The sequence below is a fragment of the Parasteatoda tepidariorum genome, chromosome 10, assembly GCF_982258835.1.
Source record: "Parasteatoda tepidariorum strain Cologne lab strain chromosome 10, Ptep-v5.0, whole genome shotgun sequence".
In the NCBI taxonomy this organism is placed as follows: Eukaryota; Metazoa; Arthropoda; class Arachnida; order Araneae; family Theridiidae; genus Parasteatoda; species Parasteatoda tepidariorum.
Window position 1 is genome coordinate 89216908 of NC_141764.1, and position 23046 is coordinate 89239953.

The 23046-nt window shown below is 27.5% G+C and overlaps 1 protein-coding gene across 1 annotated transcript in view; it reads right to left on the minus strand.

Annotated features, from left to right (window-relative positions):
• The window catches only part of LOC107438207 (voltage-dependent calcium channel type A subunit alpha-1), a 668849-nt gene that overhangs the window by 103369 nt on the left and 542434 nt on the right, over positions 1-23046 (minus strand). The window contains exons 10-16 of the mRNA XM_087153325.1: positions 20917-21032; positions 18021-18080; positions 10274-10360; positions 6891-6917; positions 2364-2448; positions 1094-1221; positions 882-994 (exon numbers count right to left, since the gene is read on the minus strand). Coding sequence (XP_087009451.1) covers positions 882-994; positions 1094-1221; positions 2364-2448; positions 6891-6917; positions 10274-10360; positions 18021-18080; positions 20917-21032 — 616 coding nt within the window. The remainder of the gene's footprint in view (positions 1-881; positions 995-1093; positions 1222-2363; positions 2449-6890; positions 6918-10273; positions 10361-18020; positions 18081-20916; positions 21033-23046) is intronic.

The window sequence follows — 23046 nt, forward strand, 5'->3', positions numbered from 1 at the left end:
ATAGCTAAAAATGAAACCATTTCAAAATAAGTTATAAGTACCAAAAAAATATTTTAATGTAATAGACCAAGATTATAAAAGCTAGACAAAATAAATTTAAAAAAAAAAAATCTTTCTGGGCAGCGTCAGCTAAACAAAATGCTTCTGTTTCAGATATAACTCAAGGCTAACTTATAGGAAGATTAAAAAAATATAGCAAAAAATTAATTCGTTTAGAAATTTAAAATTTAAACCTTAATGAAATAAGTTATTGCTTACTTCAGTATATATATGTAACATAACATAAAAAAGGCAAAAAGTAAAAAGAGAGATAAATGAAAAAAAATTACTAAAAACAATAATAATAAGTTTTATTTATTGCGTATAAGCTGTAGATCTCATAAAATAAATTAAAAATATTGAGAAAACATGTAAAAAAGAAATATAAATATTTCAGATATAATCGCGCGAGCTGATGACAAGATTATATCTTGTCTTTACCTTTTTTTTAATTTAAAAAATTTTAAATTAGTGAAAATTTTTTTCATAGTCTTTTTTGTTCTTCTGCTAATTTAAAAAGATATTTTTCCATGTTTGATCCATATTTGTAAATATATATATATATATATATATATATATATATACATAAACAGTTTGAATTAAAAAAAAGCTTATACAATAATAGAGCTAACAGTAAAATAGAATTTTTCAGAAAAGGAAATTTTTCAAGTATCATAAACTTAAACCTTGCGGTGACTTTTAAACAAATTAAAAAATATTCTAAGGATTCTAAAGTTACCTTTAACAATTTATTTAATACAAGTAAAAAAAATTAAAAATAAAAACTGAAAATGCAAAATGGGTATTGCTTTGAATAATTTAAAATATAATCAAAAACTTACAACACAGTCAAAACGATTAAAGGCAGATTCAAAATAAATGCGTGCTCCAAGGGCGTAAACTTTCAAAAGCATTTCAGAAATGAAGAGTCCCAAAAATACATATTCTGCATAGTCTGAAGAAGGAAGATAAACAAATTTAGATAATGTAGATATGCACACATATGTTTGATAGCAAAAGTAATAATTTGGTGGTTATTGAGACAATTACTTACATAAAAAATCATCCAGCCATTCAGGTTGGTTATAATGTTCTACAGCTACACATACAGTATTTAAAAATACAAGGACAATAACAACCCAATAAAATGTTTGAGATTTGGATGCATGGCGAATGGCAAACCTAAAAATTATAAGTCAATTAAAGTGTTTTTATTAGGCACTAAAAATAAATGAATTCAAAAAGAATTTCTGAAGTACAAGCAAAAAATTATTTTCATGATAATAATCTCATAAAAATTGAATTCATTTAAATATTTATAATAATATTTTCATAATAATAAACATAAAATTATCTGATTCTAAGTGATCCTACTTAAAGTAAAGCATTCCCTCAACAGAGCCAGGAAGGTCACGGAAATTAAGGCTTCAAGATTTTGTGACCAACGGCATGGTCAGAGTTGCCACTCATATTTAAAGCTAACTAATTTTTTTGATATAAAACTAAAGGCTAACTTACGTAAAAAGCATAATTGTTTACTAATTTTAAATATTTCTATCAATTATAATTGGTAAATTTATTTTTACACGTATAGTTGCACATAAGTTGGGATTATTCTTATAGGCGCTAAATTTTATTCATTGATAAATCTTTTTGTGATGCCAACAAAAGAGGTATTTCCGCCTCAAGAAAATGACACCGACTAATACTAAAATCACTTGTGAAAAATCACGTACCTTTGATAACTATTTTAAAGTCAATGGAGGTAACCACTAAGAACGACTAACCTTAACCAATAACAATTTTACTGTGGAATGGTACCCATCAATCTGAAGCTAGTGAACTTCAAGCTGCTAAGGGGGATCAAACCCCAATCCTTTAGTATGACAGTTAAGTACCAAAACCACTGAGCTGTTTCGACTTGAGTGGTCTAATCAAGTGATGACTTAACTTAAGCTATTAGGTATTTTTCACTAAAAAAAACCAAGGTCTATCACCAGGGACTAGAATGGATATAAAGATATTCTTGTGCCCTTAAGGCCCAAGGGCATTGAAAAGATAGGGAACTAATAATATAAAAATCGAGAACTAATAATATACAGGGTGTCTTAAAAGTTCCTACACTGAGAATTCATGAATTTTTTTTAACAGAAATAAAAAACATTGAAATCATTATTTTTAAACTAATGTTTAAAGGTACTTATGAAAGATTGAGAACTTATATTTATATTAATGATAAAGTAGTTTAAAAGCATAATTGGATGATGGAAAGCTAAGCAATTGCAAAAAAGATGTAACAAAGTTCTGTAAATTCTGTATCTTACCTGAGTCTTTTTTCAGCTCGCCAAAACTTTTTACATTTACCTCTATCTCTTGCAGATGGTTTCAAATAGGAAGACTTTCCCATACCTAATTTCAAAAATTCATAACAAAATTATTGTATAAATTAACAACAACAAAAAAGTCTTAAAAAAGCTATCTGGCATTTTAGTTTCTATTTGGTTTAATATTATAAAACAATGCAGAAATAATTCAAACTAAGAACTATAATAGAAAGAGTTATCTTTAAGAACTTTAAAGGCACATTAAATATATGAAAAAATATGACTAATTCTGAGGTTTTTTTTAATGAAATAATAATATGGACACATCTTAAAGGGTAGGAACGATAATGTTAACTACTATGTCATGTTGATAATTTTACATTCTATATATGAACTAAATATTAATTACTTAAGTGAAATATCTTTTCTATTTAAAAACTAACATTAAAAATAACTTATTTGAGTGAATTTAGGACATGTTTCTTTCACACATTGAAATATAATTTATCTAGTTCTGTCAATTTTTAAATATTTTTTAAAGATATTTACAGAAAACTTTCAGAATAATTTATCTTAATTTCTGTCACTAGATTATAAATTTACTCTATAAATTTTATTGCATAATTCATATTAAATATGTCAATTCATAATAAAAATTTAAATTAATTTGTCTTCCAGCTTAAAGTTTAGATTTGTGCTGTGTTTCCATTTTTTGAGAGCTGATAAATGTAACATAAAAACGTATTGAAAAAGAATATAATCAGATTTATACTAATCCATACGTTGTTTTAATGTTGTTTGTTGTGTTTTTATGTTGATTGTAAATGTTCCAAATATACCATTACCTAATGCAATATATTTTTTTGTTCATACCATCATAATAGTAATCAAGATGCAGTCAAATCTTACAATAATAGCAATCAAGTATTTAGTAGAAAATAAAAATTGCTAATAAATATATATTTTTAATATGGAAGTACATATATTCCTTTGTGACAAATTTACAGTGAAATGTTACTGAAACAGCAATGCAATTAGAAATGATGTTTCTATTAACAAATCCTTGTAAATTTGTAAAAACAAATCTCAGTAAATAAATAACAGCAGTGCAATTAGTCATTACATATGATTTAACTTAAAAATTTATTAAATATGTCTACCACAAACAAACACTTTTGTTATATTTTAATGTATACAAGTGAAACATAAGTAATTATTTTAGAAAATCAACATTATAATACATATTAAATAATAAAGACAGATATTCCATTTAAAAATTTTGAAAAATTATAAAGTATATACTATGTATATTTTTTAATTGGAAGCAAAACTGATGTATTTTATATACATAGCAATTTTTTTAGTGCTTGAACTACGAAAAATAAATAAGACCTACTTAATTACCTTTGAAGCTACAAAAGAAACTAGAAATCAGATACTATTATTAATAAGTAACTATGTTCTAAAAATATTTTTCGGTTAACTTTTGGCATAGTGTTTTTGAAATTTTTGAGTGCTGAAGAATTTGTTTTTAGTAATAGATAATACTGAACAAAAAATGGCTATACAAAACCTACTATAAAAAAAAAAAAAATGAAAACTTTAATTTTTAATTGTTTTTTATAAAAATAAATGCATTAGAAGAATAAACAATGAAAATTCTTTTGTACATACATAATTAAATGAAAATTAAAAAAATCTAAAAACATAAATAGAAAACATGAGTTAAAAACTAAAAAAAAAAAAGTTAAAGTTAATTAAAAATTACAAGTTAAAGGTAATATTGAAAGCTTTCTCTCAACAGTGATTAATTTATGTCATATCTCTACAAAAAGGATGATAAAATTGTATGACAAAAGATAACCGATAAGTGCTATGCAAAGTTTTAAAGCTTTTTTTTCTTAAAAAAATAAATAACAAAACAAATTATATTTATAATACTCTATAGTTTTCAAGGATGCAACTAACATTTAAATGCTATTGACAAATAAGCAAAACATATATTTAAAACAGATATACGAACATGCACAATAAAAACAATAATTTTGTTTATATATATACTAACTTGTAACTAATAACAATTAAAAAAAATTATGGATGTTACCAAATCAAAAAACATATATAAACATATTCTACATATTTATTTACTACTAAAAGAAATTTATCTTTCTTCACTAAAAAACAAATTTAAAATATCTCTGATAATTAAACTTAAAATAATTGACAACTAAAATCGAACTGTTGAACCAGTCATTTTCAATTTGGTAACGGTTCAATCACGTGAAGTGCACAACATGCAGGCAATAGTGATAAAATAATAACATGATTTTGGTAACACATAGAATAGCAAACAGGAACAAATGCACAGATGCAGAGTAAAAGAATAGCATGCAACATAAAATTTGATAATATTTAAGCACTTTAAAATTGCATTTTATAAAATAATTATAATTCATAATAACATTCTTGAATCTATTTCATACGATAATGAGTATTTCAGATATAGATAAAACATAAAATAACCTAGTTATGTTCAATTACAAGTCACCATTTTATGCACCATAAATGTATATTTTCAGATCCTTTTGCTTTGTGATGTTTAGTAAACATTTAAATAATTTAAAATCTGCCCTTTCTTAAAATTATTTAACTGTCATCCCTGAACACAGTTCAAGGAAATCTGACTAACAATAATTGATACATAATGATTGGTCTAAGGGAGAGCAAAACAGTTGATGATAATGATAAATGAAGTTTAAAAAAAAACGTTTCAGTTTCTTCAACAAAGTTATGATTTTAATTAAGTGTTTCATATTTTGATATTATCTTATACAGCAATACTTCTTCAAGGATTTAGTCTAATTGCACTATTATGATAATAATAGGATTAACATAGGGCATGATAAGAACAGGAGAAGTTAAACTATGTCTTTGAGAATGCTTTAGATATGCCTACAGTAGGGATGTAACAATGGTAGAGCTTTGTGCTCCCATGCCACAGGTCCTGGGTTCGATCCTCGAGCCGGGCAAGGTTGACTCAACCTTTCATCCCTTCAGTGGGTCGATGAATGAGTACCAAGCATGCTTGGGAACTAAACACTGGGGTTTTGTGCTAGATTGACCACCTAACCAGAACATCTGCTCCTGCACCCCAGGGTCAAGAAAACTGAGATGGGCACAGTAGGCCTTGGCCCTCTATGGGCTGTCGCGTCACTGAGTTTAGTTTAGGGATGTAACAAATAGTTGGCCACTATACAGTGGGCGAATATTTAGCCAAATATTTGGCAAAGTATTTTTTGGAAAAGTATTTTTCGACAATTTTTTTTCTTTTATTAACTAGAATAGATTTAATAAAGAATAATTTGAAATTGTATTCATCAATATACATTATTAGAAATAGTTTTTACACATATTTATTAAGTTCCAAAACTTGTTCATTTATGTTATGAAAGACAAATGGGAAAAAGTAAAATTTAAAGAATAGAAACTAAATTACTACTGAAACATGAGTTTAGTACTGATGAATTTTTAGAAAACTTATATCCAGGCAAGTCAATTTAATAGTTTTCTCAAAAGTTTTTGTTTTAAGAATTGAGAACTTTGTTTTGTCGCTTTTTTGTTTAATTTTTAATATTTTTTCTGTAACAGAAAACTGTGATTCTCAACGTTAAACTTATATTTCTGAACTTAGAACAATTATTAAAATTTTTTTAAATATGTTGCTATTTACTCGAGTTCTTGATTCCGAAGACCGTATTAGGATTAAAAATAATGTAATGTCTGATAAAGCCGATTTGGGTGTTTTAAAAGTTAATTGAGTACTTGCACTTCAAGAAGAAGGCCATGGATACCCACAGTGATCTATGACATCAGTGCCAGCTGATCTTTTATAAGTAAAATGGCCTGATAAAGTTGAGATAAGTTTCTCCATATAAGTTAGAATGTTAATTAAGCTGAAGTTATTTAAATATGCTATCACACATTGAATTTACTGAAATATATATTTTTTCTCTTCTACGTCTTTTATTTAACTTAGATTTATGTATTTTATTGTAACCGTGATAAATTTATGTTCTGTGTACCTCACAACCTTGATGCATAATTAATTTGTTTAAGTTCTACATGGCTTTATGCCAGTCTTTGTGTTAAGTGAGAAATGTACAGAGAAAGAACTGAAATCTTAGTGAAAGAAACTTTGTGTAAGAATATAAAATGTATCATTTAAGAGAATTGATGCTTGGCGGGCTTGGCTTACTCGAAATAGAATGGAAAGAATAGTTCCTAACGTAAACATATGCCACATTTCAACAACCAATTAGGATCGAGATACCCACACTACGTCACTTGCAGGCAACCCATTATGAGCTGAGCATTAATGATTCAACAGGTTTGGTACAATAGGTGATTAAAAAAAGTTACAAACGATCAACTTAAACATAAGTGTTTAAGCAGAGCTTTAAACCGAAAAAAGTATACATGATATATTAACAATTCTATCTACTTAAATCCCCATCTTAATTCCTGTACCTTTCGATTTTAACTTTGCAGTCGGTGCTGTGGGTTAAGTGCCACGTGTTGGATTAAGCAGAAGTGATGCACATGCAAGAGAAGAAAATTCATTAGTTTTAAAAGCAAAACAGATTATTCAGATTTATGATACCAAACACAGTAAAACTTTTAGGAATTCAATTAGTAAAAATATGGTTTTTATTTTTCTAAACTACAGTGAAACCTCCAGGAAAGACCACCTCTATTTATGAACACTTTTAGGTGGCACATGATTTTTTTTCACAGACTTTATGTTGAAGAAAACTTTTAAGAGAGACCATTAAAACGTCTCATAGAGACCAAGCAAACATCTGCATCAAATGTGAAAAAGGTCAAATAAGGAAACACAGAAAAATATCACAACAAAATATTTAATAAAACAAATAAGAAGATTAAAATGTATTCAAAATATTTGTCTGTGGCTCTTATTTAGAGAGCTCTTTTCGACAATACAACCTCATGTTGCAGCCAGAGTGCACTAAACACAGTGGTTTCAATGATTTACTTTTAGAGTTGAAAATTATTTTAGAAAAAGCAAGCATCTCAAAGAAACAAACCTCTTCTCAGAATTTAAAGCTAACTAATTTTTATGATGTAAAATTAAATGTAAACATAAGCAAAAAACATAATTGTTTATTTATTTAAAATAGCTTTATCATTGATAATTGGTCAGTAATCAATAGGGATCATTTTCATAGAATTTTATTCATAGATCCGTCTTTTCATGACGCCAACAGATGTGGCATTTCCATACAAATATGTTTAAATGGTTTGAAAATAAATAATAAATAAAATGGTTTGCAAAAAATCATGTACCGCCTATAACAATTTTGAAGGTAGCCTCTGAGAACGAGCAACCTCCATAAACAACCATTTTACTGTGGAACTGAGAGTGGTTGCTTCTGAGAGGTTTAACTGTACAAACAAATAAATTTAAATTTAAACTTTAATGAATTTAAGTTTCTTTTCTTGCTTAAAGACATTTTGCAATTATGGGAGAAAAATTATACATTGGTACATACAATAAAAATTAAAACTATTACATAATTCATATAGCTATAAGAGATCAAAATATTATGAGGTGGAACTTAAGTTTTACAATATCCAATTTTTAAGAACATTAAATCAAGTAATTAATATGAAAAATAAATAATAGTTTTAGTGCAATAAAAACCATTACTTATAAAATAATTTGAATAACATATGGTATAACTTCCAAAACTAATACATTACAAGGCAATAATTGTATGATTTTATTAGCAAGTGACATTTATAAGAATGATTAAATTTTTAGTAAGCAGCATAAAAAATAATAAAAATTGAATTAAATAATAAACAAAAACACCATAGTAATTACATTTATAAGAAAAATTGAATTCCAATAGTTTAAACTGTATTTGATAGTCATATATATCAAGAAAAAACATGTAAGTAAAGAATTATATTATATTCTAATCAGTGCAAAAATATCAATACCTTACCTATGTGTAGGAATACAAAAGAAGTAAATATGAAAAACATTTAATTTTGTGAAAACAGATGTCAAATTTATGTAATGAAATACAATATTTCGTTAAAATTTCGATAATTATTGAACTAAAATTTAGGAAATTTTTTGTTTAGTTACAAAAATATACAAAAAAAATTAGTATCAAATAAAATGTACTTTTAGAAGTTTATTTTAACAATTAAAAAAAAATCTCAGTCATTTGTAAAATGATGAAACAGTTTTCAAGAAAGAGAAAAGATGATTTCAATTTATTACTGTGTATGTGAATTTAAAAAAAAAAAGCATCCTTTTTCAAGGGAGAAGGAATCAAATAATAAAAGGATTCAAATTTCTAGCTAAAAGTTAACCATTAATATAAAATAAATACAAATGGTTAAGAACAATTTGGTTTCACATTCCTATTTCTATTGGTTGTATTTAAACATATTTGAATTAAGAATGACAGAATGCATTTCACAACAGAGTATTGAGACACATGCACTTTTTTGTTTTTAGAGGAACAGAAAGTTAAACATATTAATCATACACTTTTCTAAACAGACTAAATAGGGGTCCTATAGCTGCTTTGACACAACTCATGGTTTCCCATTGTAGATATGTGTAACTTTCATTTATGCAACATAAAAGCAGCTCATACTTAATCAGCATTAAATGTTATTACTACCACTACTAATTAGTGAGAAGGCCTATACTAACATATAACTATCAATAAAAATTTTTAGAAAAACTTATGGTTTCCCATTGTAGATATGTGTAACTTTCATTTATGCAACATAAAAGCAGCTCATACTTAATCAGCATTAAATGTTATTACTACCACTACTAATTAGTGAGAAGGCCTATACTAACATATAACTATCAATAAAATTTTTTAGAAAAACTTATGGTTTCCCATTGTAGATATGTGTAACTTTCATTTATGCAACATAAAAGCAGCTCATACTTAATCAGCATTAAATGTTATTACTACCACTACTAATTAGTGAGAAGGCTTATACTAACATATAACTATCAATAAAAAAATTTAAACAGCAATAAATACCAACAATAATTTCTTAACAAAGCTAACATTATGATGTATTTTCCATTTCTTAACATTATTCCCATGCCAATTCTTAATACCACAATCAGAAAAAAAAAATTATATACTAAACGCAGATACATACACAGCTGAAGTCACTTATTATAAGTCCCCTGTCCAAGCCATGTTAAGCAAAGACTCTAAACACAGCACTGACAAGAAGGGGGGAAAAGAAAGAAATGTTGATGAAGAAATAAATTAACCACACTGACCTATAAGAGCCGTATGAATACAATTATAGAATATTTAAGAATGAAAATACTGTTTTTAGTCATATTTCTATGATTTCAATATTTTGTTTTTAATACCTTTTCTATTTAATTTATTCTCGAATAATAAACGATGAAAAGATAACTGATGATATTTTATCTCTCATATTAGCTGAGCTGAACTGATAATGGAATGAACAATAATAAAATAAAGTTAACACATTTTTAAATAAAATTATTACCAACACATAATTCAGTTAAATTAAAATATCAAGTTAATGAATTTCAACATATAGAAAAGAGACTAGGCAGTATAGAATAAATCCACGATTTTTGATACACTGATATCACAAGCGGTTTTATTCATGCAAATTATCATTAAGTATCAAAATGTATATATACACCAACATTTTAAATACATGCAAAAGGGATAGTTGATATTAAGCAGCAACATTTAACATTGTAATGCACATTTACAAATAATGAAAGTGTTTAAAAGCTGCATGCATAACATTTACATATAAAAAAAATATTGTATTTTTGCTAAATATTTTTAAAATACCTTCTTCTTCACCCTCATCTTCTTCTTCAGTACTTCTACTGTGCATATTTTTTAATTTTTTACGCTTTGCTGCAGCTTTTCGTCGAGCTAGATTTTAGTAGAATGAAATACATGTTTTAGCAAAAAATAATTAAAATAACTTGAATAGTTACAAAAATAATTTATAATAAGAATAGATATAGCAGAATAAAAATTATTCAGATCATTTTGCGAAAAAATAATGAAATAAGAAAGCGGAGAATGGATTGAGTTAGATTTCAGTTAAATTTTAGATAGATAACACAAGATTTTAACAATAAAAGCTAAATAAAAATGTATAATACAACATTGTGCTTGTAAGACATAGCAGTTTTTATTTGGCTTACAAATTTTTTTTTTATTTCTCATGTTAAGAAATAACGTTTTCACATTATTTATTTTAGTTCAGATGATAATTAATGTTGAAGTTTTATCACAGCAAAATTAGGTGGTACGCAATGTGGCGTTTGACAATTAAATGTGTTGACAAATGAAGTTTTTGACAATTGAAGAACAATGGAACAATGCATACAACATTGTTCTAGAATTGGGGGAAAAAAAACTAGGTATCTATTAAAATAAAAAATTCAATTTTAAAATTTTTTTAAAAAACTGATTTTTTTTTGTTTTATTTAAATACATTTTAAGTTCCATATTAAATGCAGGGTTGGCAGGTTTTTGACATGTGACAGTTTAAACCATGGTTTAAACCGTCACGTCAAAAACCTCACTGTCAAAAATGTCGGAAATGTCAAAAACCTATATTCATATGTGAAATTTAAATAATACATAAAATTTATATATTTTTTATAAAGGATAGTGTTTCTAAATATGTTCTAGAAAAAATAAATTTAAAATTTTGAAGAAACACTTATATTTTGAATATTAACCAAAATCTTGTACTTTTGAAAACTCACATCTTTTGTAATATTATGTATTCATTTTCATGTGTTATTGAAAATCTGCAGTGATATTATTAAGAAATTCATTTATAACCAAATTTAGTGTATAGTATAGATTATACTAAAAATTAGACATTTTTAAAGATAAACATTAGCAGTTTTGTACAGTAGACATCTTCTTTTAAAGAAAAATCTTTTTAATATTCTTTTAAATCTTCTTAATAATCTTTTTAACATAAGACAATACAAATTTAAGTGCTTCCTGTTAAATACACAGAGTAGTTAGTGTCGATTTACAGTATATTCAGCCTATTCATTTACTATGCTGAAAATTTAGTTTATCCAAATAGTTGTGAATTTCATTTTGCTGAATACGATATAGTTTTGTTGAATATCTAAATATTCAGCTGTTGAATAATTACTTCTTGCCTTCAAGATATGCATTATTTGTATTCTTAATACAAGTGGAGAAAAGAAAATTAAGAGATAAAAATTGTTTTAAAATGATAAGTGTAATAATTATAAATAAATATAATAAACAATATGAATTATATTTATCATTATTCATAAATATAACTACTTTTAAATTCAAATTAACATACTGGATAATAAAGATTATCGGTATAACATTAAATTTTTTTTTTATACACTTGTATCAAGTTTGTATTTATACAACATAACTTGTAAGTTCCTTATAAATATTTGTTATATGTTCCTTATATGTCAAAAATGCATAGTAATAAACTTTTAATTTTCTTAAGTATCAAAAAAAAAAAATTTTTTTTAAAGGATAAATATTTAAACAATTTTTGTGCAAAATTTTTCTGCACATGCATTTGAATATAAATTTCTGAGATTTTAAATCTGTTATTTTACCTTAATTTTAATTAAAAAATATTTTAAAACCTGCTGATTACCTTTAGTATAATTAAATTTCAATATAATGCATGGCAACTGCTGGTAGTTTTGAAGTTTATATATTTTCTTGGCAAACTTCAGTTTTTGACGGTTTAAACCAGTATTATACCCTTGTCATGTCAAAAACCACTTTTTGATGTCAAAAACCCAACCCTGATTAAATTTAAACTAAATCATTAAAAAAATATTTTATAAAATCTTTAACAATTAATAAATATTTTTAAGAAACAATCTAAAATTAACTATTTTTGTTCCATAAAATATTGGGGTTGAGTAAAAAAAAAAGTCATTGCCTTTTCCCCCCAACAGATTGCAATAGTGCAGTTTCTGAAGTACTAGAAGCACTTGCAATAATAGTATTTACATCATTGATAGCTGACATTTTAAGCTTCATTGTAAAGAGCAAATTGAGGTATTTTGTCAAGTTTTGAAGATTTGACAGTACATTGAACATGGAAAAACAAAATATTCATTTGCGTCATATTTTTACTATTTTACATTCGTAGAAGGAGAATTGTTTAATGTTTTTGTTGAGGATGCTCTACATGAAGGTTATTGCCAAAACTGGTTCAAGAAATTTTGAGCTGGTGATTTTGCCTCGAAAGATGCTCCTTCCTCTGGAAGGCCTTCCCGCATTTATGACGTAATTACGACATCGATCAAGTCAAATCCACGTTAGATATTGGGACACTGAAGATCAGTCTTAACATCCATCTAAAGAAATTTGATAGTATGCAAGCTCGAAATTTAGGCTCCTCACAAATTTGAAGAAGTACATTTGACAGCACAAATAAACATCTGCGATAAGCGCATGAAACAAGAAGAAAACATTTTTTTTAAAGGAATGATAACTGGTGATGAGAAGTGGATTGTTTAGAACAATGTGGTGCGTTAGTTAACGGTTTTAGTCCTGAGGTGAAGATTCACCATCAATGACTTCAAATTCAGAATTTCAGAGGAAAGTACACCTCTCAATATGGTGGGATTGGAAAAGTGTGGTGCTTTTTGAGCTACAACCAAGGGAGCGGAATAATCAATTCAGATGAGTACTGTAGGCAATTGGTCAGTTTGAACGAATCTATCTGAGCGACAAACGTAAAGGAGTAGTGTTCTATCACAAAAACCGGAGATCACACACATATTTGGTGACCGGTGAAAAGTTATTGGAGCTTGGATGGGATGTGTTGCCCCACCCACCATACTCTCCAGACCTTGCATCATCAGACTTTCACTTGTTTTGCTCTCTTCAAAACTCCTTACTTGGAACAACGTTAAATTCAGAAGAGGCTGTAAATCAGCATCTTGTTCTGTTATTCACAATTAAACTCAGGTCCTTTTACAAACAAGGAATTGCAAAACTCAGCGAATATTGGTAAAAGGTCATTGACCAAAAGGGAACATATATCATTGACTAAACTTTAATTCTTATATAAAAATATGACTTTGAAAAAAAAAATAGGAAAAAAAAAAAAAAAAACAAAACACAATGACATTTTAGTCAACCCATTATCTAAACTTGATTTTAAAAGAATTATAAATAAAGATTTTAAATATGCTTATACATAACTCTGCAATTTACCATGCAAAGAAAAATTTCATTTCAAAAATTTGTATTAGTAATGCATACAAAAGAGCATATTTTTAACCTACCCGAAAACCTAGGTGATTTTTTTAAAAAATAAAACCCAATAAAATTCAGGCTTAAAAGTTTTTTAAAATTTTATTTAGCATAATTAAAATCTGCCCTTTTTTAAAATCAATTATTTCTTTCTTGACATATAGCGTGAATAGATATATATAACTTTGCCTACAAAACTTGGTGTACAACTATATAACATTTGATTTACATACTGGTTATAGCCAGCATTTTGAGTTAATGGTCATATATTTTTTATTTTGCATGAGACATAAAAGAGGTTACAATTAAATAAAGGGGTAAAAAATTAAAATCAAAGTTAAAAACTTAGTACATGTTTTGTTTTCCTATTTAAAAAAAACTACAACTCTAAGACTATTTGACTGCAGTTAATTTATTTGTCTATCAAATTAGTAAGATACAATATCTCTAGTTTATACACACAGTTAAAAAAAACACTCCCTGAAGTAAATAGGAACATTTTAAATTTACCTTAAAGCAATGGTAAGTGAATTATGAACCTTTGAACAATCCTGAATTATATCTTAAAAACACATTATTAAATGGCAAGATAATATATTTAAAAATATGATTGTTTAAAATAAATTGTTGCAACTTGATTTTTTTTTAATGTTTATCCTATCGCAGTATAACTTGAACTGTTCCAGGGTTAATCATTTGTAATAGTTTATAATTCAATTATAAGTTTTGGATAACTTGTTACAAAACCAGATAACAAACACAAATCAATTTGGAGTTAAAAGTATAGTCACTAAAAATATTGAAATTCTATTATTCAAATAACTTTTTGATACTCATTTTGAAAAAGAACACAATATAGAAAAATTAAATGATTTTAGAAAACTTCATGGTAATAAGACTCCTAAGGATTCCATTTTTAAATTGCTTTCATGCATTCTTTCAAGAAATTTTATACTTTTATTATTAACATTTTATTTCATCTAATTCATCAACTAAATAAAATATAAAGTTTATTAAATTATTTTTCATTTCAGGTATAAAAGTATTTCAAAAGGAAAGAACAGCATTAGATTTTGTTCTTGCAGAAATTTAATTGCTTATTTCCATATCATAATCTTCTTTCTAAACTGTTCTTCAATTAATAACATTTCAACTTATGAATTGCTTAAGTATCATTAGTCAAGATGAAATTTGCTGAATGGTTTTCATTTTACAGGCCTAAGAGTACTTCCAGAAGAAAGAACAGAATCAGTGTTTGATTTTTTTTTCAGTTACAGATATAGTAACATTAGAGGAAGAAACTAAATCAACTTTTTTAGTTATCGGAGTAGGAATTTCTTTATCTGAATTCATCTCAGGTATATCACTCATTTCAATGGTTGATTTTCTACTATCAATAACTACACTTCTCGGAAATATTTTATATTTTCTTAACTTCGACTGGGTTTGTATTATTTTTGTAGATTGCAGAGGATGGAAACTTCGACAAGGTTCATAATTTGGATCATCATTAGCAAAATGTGGCTTATACTTCCTAAGCTTGGCCGTTCTCCAACCAGCATACTTTTTTGGTTTTCGTAAAATTCGTTGCTCATATCTTTTTTGCACATTATCATCCCAGCCAAGAACTTTATAATACCATGCATAATCCCTATCATATAATCTGTCCTTGTCTGCTTTTTTGGTTGTATCCTTTTTCAAGAAATGATGAGAATAATATTCCGCTAAATTATTATATTCTTTGGCTTTAGGGTAAGGTAAAATATTTTTCATTATCTCATAAGGTTGATCCAGAAAAAATTTTGGATCAAAAGAATCTGAGCAAAAGTCCAATTTTGGGTCGATAGGTTGCGGAATGAAATTTGAATCATTGTCGATAGATTCAGAAGGAATATCTGACGTTACATTAAGTGAACTAGGATGAATTTCTGATATTGGGTCAATAGAGCCCAAATGAAAGTTAACATCATAGTTTGGGTAATCATTAAAGTTTTGATATCTAGTTCTGCAAAAATAATTACTATTATTATATGCAGGATAGTGATATACTGGAGTCGGCAATAAAGGAGACCTATACATACGAGGACCCTTCGGCCTAGCCATGTTATAATAAACACATAAAGAAAAATTAAATTCCTTAATTTATATTACGCGCCGATTAACGCGAAATCAAATAAAATAAATATAAACATCAAAGAATGAAGTGGAAGTAGAAGTTGAATGAAGGAAAATAAAGTAGAATTAATGAAGGAAGTAAAAAGGCGACGAGCAACAAAAAAAGTTTCACTCTAAAGCTTACTGCGCCATCTAGTAAAGCATGCTATAAAAAAGGTATTGAGTCACAGAATTTTGAATGTACATTTTGGCATTATAAAGTTGAATTTAAATGAAAATAGCATGCTATAAAATAAAATAAAATCACGCAAGCTGTTTTCTACTTTAATTATTATTATTTCATTCTTACATAACATTTTCTCCCCCAAGGTGCGTCCCGCAGTGGCCTGATCGTTAAGACACGGTTCCCAGCAAGTCACCGAAGTCAAGCATCACTGGCTACGGTCAGTGTGCGAGTGGGTGACCACTTGGATCAGCCTGCGTTGGGACCGAGGGTGTGCGGTATTGGTCCTCGTTAAACTGTTCCACCATAAAGTGCTCGACTTCGCGTGCAGGTCGTCGGGCTACCGAAGCGGGGATGCCATCCCCTCTGCAGAGGATCAAAATTGTGATGGCATGTCTTCGGATCATCCTCCGGGATGTTTCCCCAGACCGTCGCCAATAGCACATTGTGCAGCTCTAGTGCGACGTAAATGAACAACAACAACCCCCAAGGTGCGTAAAGATTTGAAGAAAAAAAAATGATTTTATGCTATTTTTTATTTTAGTATCAAATTAATTATTTTTTTATATAAAACTTAATCCCTTTACCAATATTGTTTTAAGCAAATGAAAAAATTTAAAATATCATTGACAATGAATGCTGTTTAGAATTTATCACTAATCTATGACAAAGTTATTAAAATAATAATAATAATAATAAACAAACTTAAGGACCCAAGTAGCGTAGTATGCGTTATAAAATTAAAAGAGATTGATATCTAAGAAACAGCTCTAATAAAAACGAGTGTTTTTTCCTAATGGTAAAAAAAATAATGATGAAATAATAATTTTTAAACTATAATTATAAAAGAAACTATTTTTAAGATTAAGATTTTATTACTAATTTCTCAACCTTATATTAATACAAGCGATGTAAGGGCTTTATACTTTATTGATGAAAAGGAAGCCTAAAACAGGCATTTTTCTGAATATTAGTTAAAAAAGATTAAAAACGTAAATAACTAAAATAATTTTTACTCTCCAGTATACGTATAACAATTTTTTTACATATGAGCATGAAAATTTCTCAATATCACTAATTTTATTCAGTTAGATATGATTTTGAAAATTCATAGTAAATTTTTACTTTTCGCAAATATAATTCAACGAAATCCACGCTTAATATCCGATATCACATTCAGTCGTGGCAAATATACTAGCAGTATGTTAGTCAGGATTGGATTGGATAGAGTTCAATGACACAAAAGTAGGAATCGGTTATACTGTTATCAGCTATAACAGCAATGTTAGAAGCTCGATAATACGTTCTCAAAGTTAGGCAATCAAATGATATCATAAACTATGTTTGGCGCAAAAGCATGAGCAAGTAATACAGTTTACTACGGAGATGGAAACCTTGAACTCATGTACACATGAAACCGAACCTTCTGGGTTGACGTCTGAACTACAAATTCCCAAGATATTTTACATTTCAATAATTATTTATTTTTAGTTTCCTACGTAAGATTAGTACACATAAATTAATGTTGATAATTTTCGAGACGTAAGGGGTAACAACAAGGTGGTATAGCGAATTTGTGTAGTGAAATTCTAAAACACTTTTTATCAAAGCTAATAATGTCAACGACAAGGAAAAATTATTAAAAAGAAAAACAAAATTGTGTCAAAAGGACTTTCAAGAATTACATACTGTTCATATATTCATACTGTAGATTATTTACTGAAATTTCTAACTTTTTTTTTCTTTTCAAATCGTTAGTTATTTTATGGGACATTAGGTATTTTATATGTTTTTTGGATGTCCGCAGCTATGCATTCTTCTCCTCAATTACTTTTTTCAACCTGTTATTGCTAAGGTGACATATTTTTTTTTCATACATTTACACATTCAATTATTTTACTAACATAAAATGTTATAGTTTAAAATCTTAAGACTTTTTAAAAAAAATCATACCTTCCATTATGTGCAACTTTTCTTCCTCTGTTGTTCTTTCTTCATTTAAAATAACTTCCTCTGCAAAAAAAATTCGTTTCATGATTAAAATGTACTAAAAAATTTAATTACGCATGAGGGGAATACGTTTATTACGGAATAAGTTTAGTTTTGTTTATCCAAAGAAACAAAGAGGAAAACTGTTTGACTTAAGGCATACTGAAAGTGAGGTGACACTACTCTGATTACTCCTGGAACATTTTCGGGCATGAAATGTTCTATGAAAAGAAAATGCATGATTTGATGACACGTTGGATTTCATGCTCTAATCATTATGGCACTGTTTCGAATTGGTAATGTGACATTTTGTCAATAAATGTTATTATTATTTTATTAGTTTATTTTATTTGTTTATTTTATTTTAGTCTTCTACACTCTTATATCGTTATCAACGTCAGTTTAACAAAGAGCTTAAGGACATTAAATTAGAATCTAAATATAGTTTAGATTCTAATAGTTTAGATTCAAAAAATGCTAAAAAAACATAAATGAAAAGCATGTAAAATTTCAAGGAACAAAATATTCTCATAAAATCAAATAACAAAAATATTGCTGAATGCAGATTAAATAATTAATAAATATTTATGATTTAAGTTAACTTATCATTTGAGTCTTATATTTTAGCCCAACTCTTGACATGTTTTGCCCGTAATAAATTTAAAAAAAATGATTGTTTAAAAATATATTGATAAAAATTGAATGAATTCAGATTTATCCCTGAAAAAATTTCGTCAATTATGGATCAATTTTTTTTCTTCTAATAAATTAAAAATAAAGACTTTCTCAATGCTAGTTCTATTGGTTTTATTTTTTATCAGCGATCATAAACGTATATTTTATGGAGATGATCAAAAAATATCCTCTAAAGAAAGTGCTCGAATCTTGAATGACTGCAGCAACAGTTGCAAAAGTATCGTCTCGGTACGATGTTCAAGAGCACACGGCCATTACAAGAGCACAAGGCCACTAGGGGACCACACAGAATAATATTTTGGAGTTATTTCTACAATACGGTATGAGAAAAGAGATAAAAGTGAATTACAAATTTGTAGGGTAGTATAGATTTGGAAAACATACTTCTTATTGACATTAATGTCGCAAAGTGACTAATGCCACATTATGTCATAATGATGTTGACATTAATGTCAAATATCGAACAAAAAAAATTCAAATTTCCAGCGTTTCATTCTCATCATACATGTCCAGAAGGTATTATTCGTATTAAGACAATGATGCTCTGAAACTTCGTCATTACCTTTTTGCTCTATGTTATATCGGTTTTAAGATAAAAACTTTAACTCAGCAGTTTTTCAAAAGGTAGCGCTGTCATAGGTCTCATCTTGTAGCACAGAGCCACTTTATTAAACTTAAACACTATTATTATTTTTTAACTATAGCTGAAGCCGTTCAAAAATTAAGAGGATCGCAACGGATTTTAACTTTTGTATAGTAGATGGTTAAGTAAAAAATAGCAAGCAAAAATTTACTGGAGTAAAGTTTTATACTTCCTCAAATAAACACATTCTTATTTCCCATTAAAAACCAATGAAAATATGAAAATTGTTGATACTATTCCTTCGAATGATACCATTTCACTATAATTTCATTTACTTTTTGCCGAATAGTCATTTTTAGAAAGATCGATTTGGGAATGGCAATCTAATAAGTCTATAAATAATGAGATGATCCAAAAAGGAGAGGTGTTTGACCTTATAAATCTATATTGAAATACAAAGAAAAAAAATATTACGGAGAAAATACAGAGAAAAGAAAAAGACAATCATATAATGAATTACTAATAGTTTCGACACCTGCTCTACTCTTTATCGTAGTAAAATAAAATATATATATATGTATTTACACGCAATGTTAAATGTAGCTCGTCTATTAGAAAAATGCTTATTTTACTTTATAGAAAGCGATGAGAGTAGCAAAAATTAATTTTAAAACAAGTAAAATTTACTTAATAGTATGGCTCGAAAAATCGAATTTTTTTTACATACCCTTTCAGGTGTGTTAGCTTACAAAGTACACGCCCGAAGGAAATTTTTACATTCCTGAACATCTTTTGATAGCATATTACTTAAAACATATTAATGTAACCATTATAAATATAATGAAAAGTATGGTATTAACAAAGGACTCATTAATATTTTTGTTTTAATTATAAATCAGAAATATTATTAACAAATATCAATAAAGTGTTATTAACAAGAATGTATTAAGCATTGAGGTATACTTTTCTGATAATTTCTTTCTTCTCTTTTGATGCTTTTTTTCATCACCCCTTCCAACGTCTTTGAGATTTTCATTAGAATTTGAATGACATTTAATTGGTACTTTACGGTACTTCTAATTTAATATTTACGAGCTCGGCAGGGGAAGTAAATATTCAATCATCTACCCAATTAAACAAATCAAATCAAATTTAATCAATGCAAAATAATACCTTTTGATGACTTACATATACGCAACTTTTTTTGCGATTTGTACATTTCTTGGCGTAGAAAATATATTAATTATCCAGAGGCTCCGAGAATAATAAATGTATACAGTATTTTTAGTAATATATATATAGTGATTCTAAATTGATACAGTAAATATTGATGGTGAATTAACAAGTATTCAATAATGCTTCAGGATACAAACATTTCCCTCGTAAAGCAGATTATACTTTTATAAAATACATAATTTGAAATTTCTGGTGGATTTACTTGATTCTAGATTTAGGTATTATTAAATAGGTGTAAATATTTCATTGAATCGAAAATTCTGATTGTAATTATTGTTACATAAAAATAGAAATATACGTAAAAGGGTTACCTGCCTTGATTAGTGCTTTGCTAAAAGTGCTTACCTGCTTTGCATATCCACTCGACGTATCCGTTAAGCTCTCTTTCTAATTGTTGCTGTCTTCTAAGTTTAATAAATTCTTGTTTATTTTCTACTCGCTCTCTTTCTTTCGCGAATTCTCTGAAAAGCAGGAAATCGAAAAAAAAAATATTGAAAACGACATTTTATTTCTTCAATTAGTATAACAATGAAATTTCAGAATTTGTTCGAAATAATTGTTTTATGTGTCGACCTCTAGTCAATGTGATTAGGAAAATGTCAATGCTCACTGTTAGTCATGGTTTGGAATGTTGTCAGAGTTAACTCTTCTTGGTGTCGATATTCATTACAATTTGAGAAATGCCAATGACAAGTGTGGTTCAAAATAGGATTAAAATAATTTTCTTATGTATCGATGTCCTAGCATTGTGGTTTAAGAAATGTAAACGATCATTGTGAATTACGGTTTGAAATATAGACATAGTTCGGGAATAATTCTTTTTTGGTGTCAATGTTAAGTCATTATAATTTGAGAGATGATTATGTCAATTGTGAATCATAGTTCAAAATTCGTTCATATTTCCTAAAATAACACCTTTAGGTGTCGACGTCCAATTATTGTGATTAAAGATATATTAATGTTGATTGTGAATCATGGTTCAGAATAAAGTCCTAGTTCGAAAATAATTTTCTTTTAGTGTCAATAATTAGCCTTTACGGTTTGAGAAATGGTTATATGATTTTATTAATTGTGAATCATAGTTTGAAATTTGTTTATGAGTTCAAAATAATTTTACTAACACTTTTGATACTTTTAAGTGTCGATGCTCAATCATTTTGATTTAGAAAATGTCAATACTCATCACGAATCATAATTCTGAATCTAGTCATACTTCGAAAAGAATTCGTTTTTGGTGCTGATGATTAGACGTTACAGTTTTAGAAATGCTGATGTCAATTATGAACCGTAGTTCAAAATATGGTCATAATTTTAAAACACTTTTTCTATGTGTCAAATATCGATGTCTAACCATAGTGATTTAGGAAATGTTAATGCCTATTATGGAGTATGGTTCAAGCTATTTTCATAGCTCCAAAAAATTTCTTTTTCGGTATTGATGTCCAATAAATAGCAAAAATTGTAAATAAGGTATATTTACAGGATTGCATGGTAATTATCAAAAAATAGATATCCATTGTCTATTGTAGTGGGAAAGATTATGTTATGGAACAATTTTCTCCAGTAATCGTGCTTAAGGGGATCAGATTTTTAATTCTAAACCATACAAAAATAGTTAACTTTGATAAGTTTTAGCGACACTTCTGTTGATTTTCAAACACGCATTGCATGGTAATTATTAAAAAATAGATATCTACTGTCTATTGTAGTGGGAAAGATTATGAAAGACTTTGTTATGGAACAATTTTCTCAAGTAATCGTACTTAACGGGATTGGATTTTTAATTCTAAACCACACAAAAATGGCCAACTTTGATAAGTTTTAGTGACACTTCTGTTGATTTTCAACTTTCTGTTTTTTTTTTAACTCCATACTATTTTAGAATAGTTTAATTTTGACTGAATAAATTTCTAGCATATTAAGAGATAAGATCATGAAATAAGCGGTAACAAGTGTAACAAAATAGCGAGAAATGAAACAATATCAGAAAAATTGCATCAAATTTTGCCTTTTTTGAATAGGATATATCATTTGAATCTCCATAACTCATCAGCATAACTCCTGTCATATCATATTTTACCCAAAAAATATTAACTTGAAGATTGGGAAAAAAGAACCTTCCAGAAATGCCATATTATGCAGGATATTCTGTAATGATGAGGAAAATGTTGTAAATTTTTGGAATTCTTGTCAAAACTGAAGTCAAATGGTTCTACAAATGGTTGCAAATTAATATATTTAAGACAAAAAAAAAGCGACATTAAAATCACTACTCAAGAAGGACCAAAAGCATCAAAACCAGTTTGCTCGTTTCATTAAACTTGAAGGTGTTTCATAAAATCTCCTTTCAACTCCTTTCTGTTTCTTCTGACAAGCAAACAGGTTTTATTATATTAAGTTTAGCCTTCCTCTGTAGTGATTCATAAAATTTTTGATGGGATGTTTATTTTCTTTCTGGCTCAATTATATATCTGA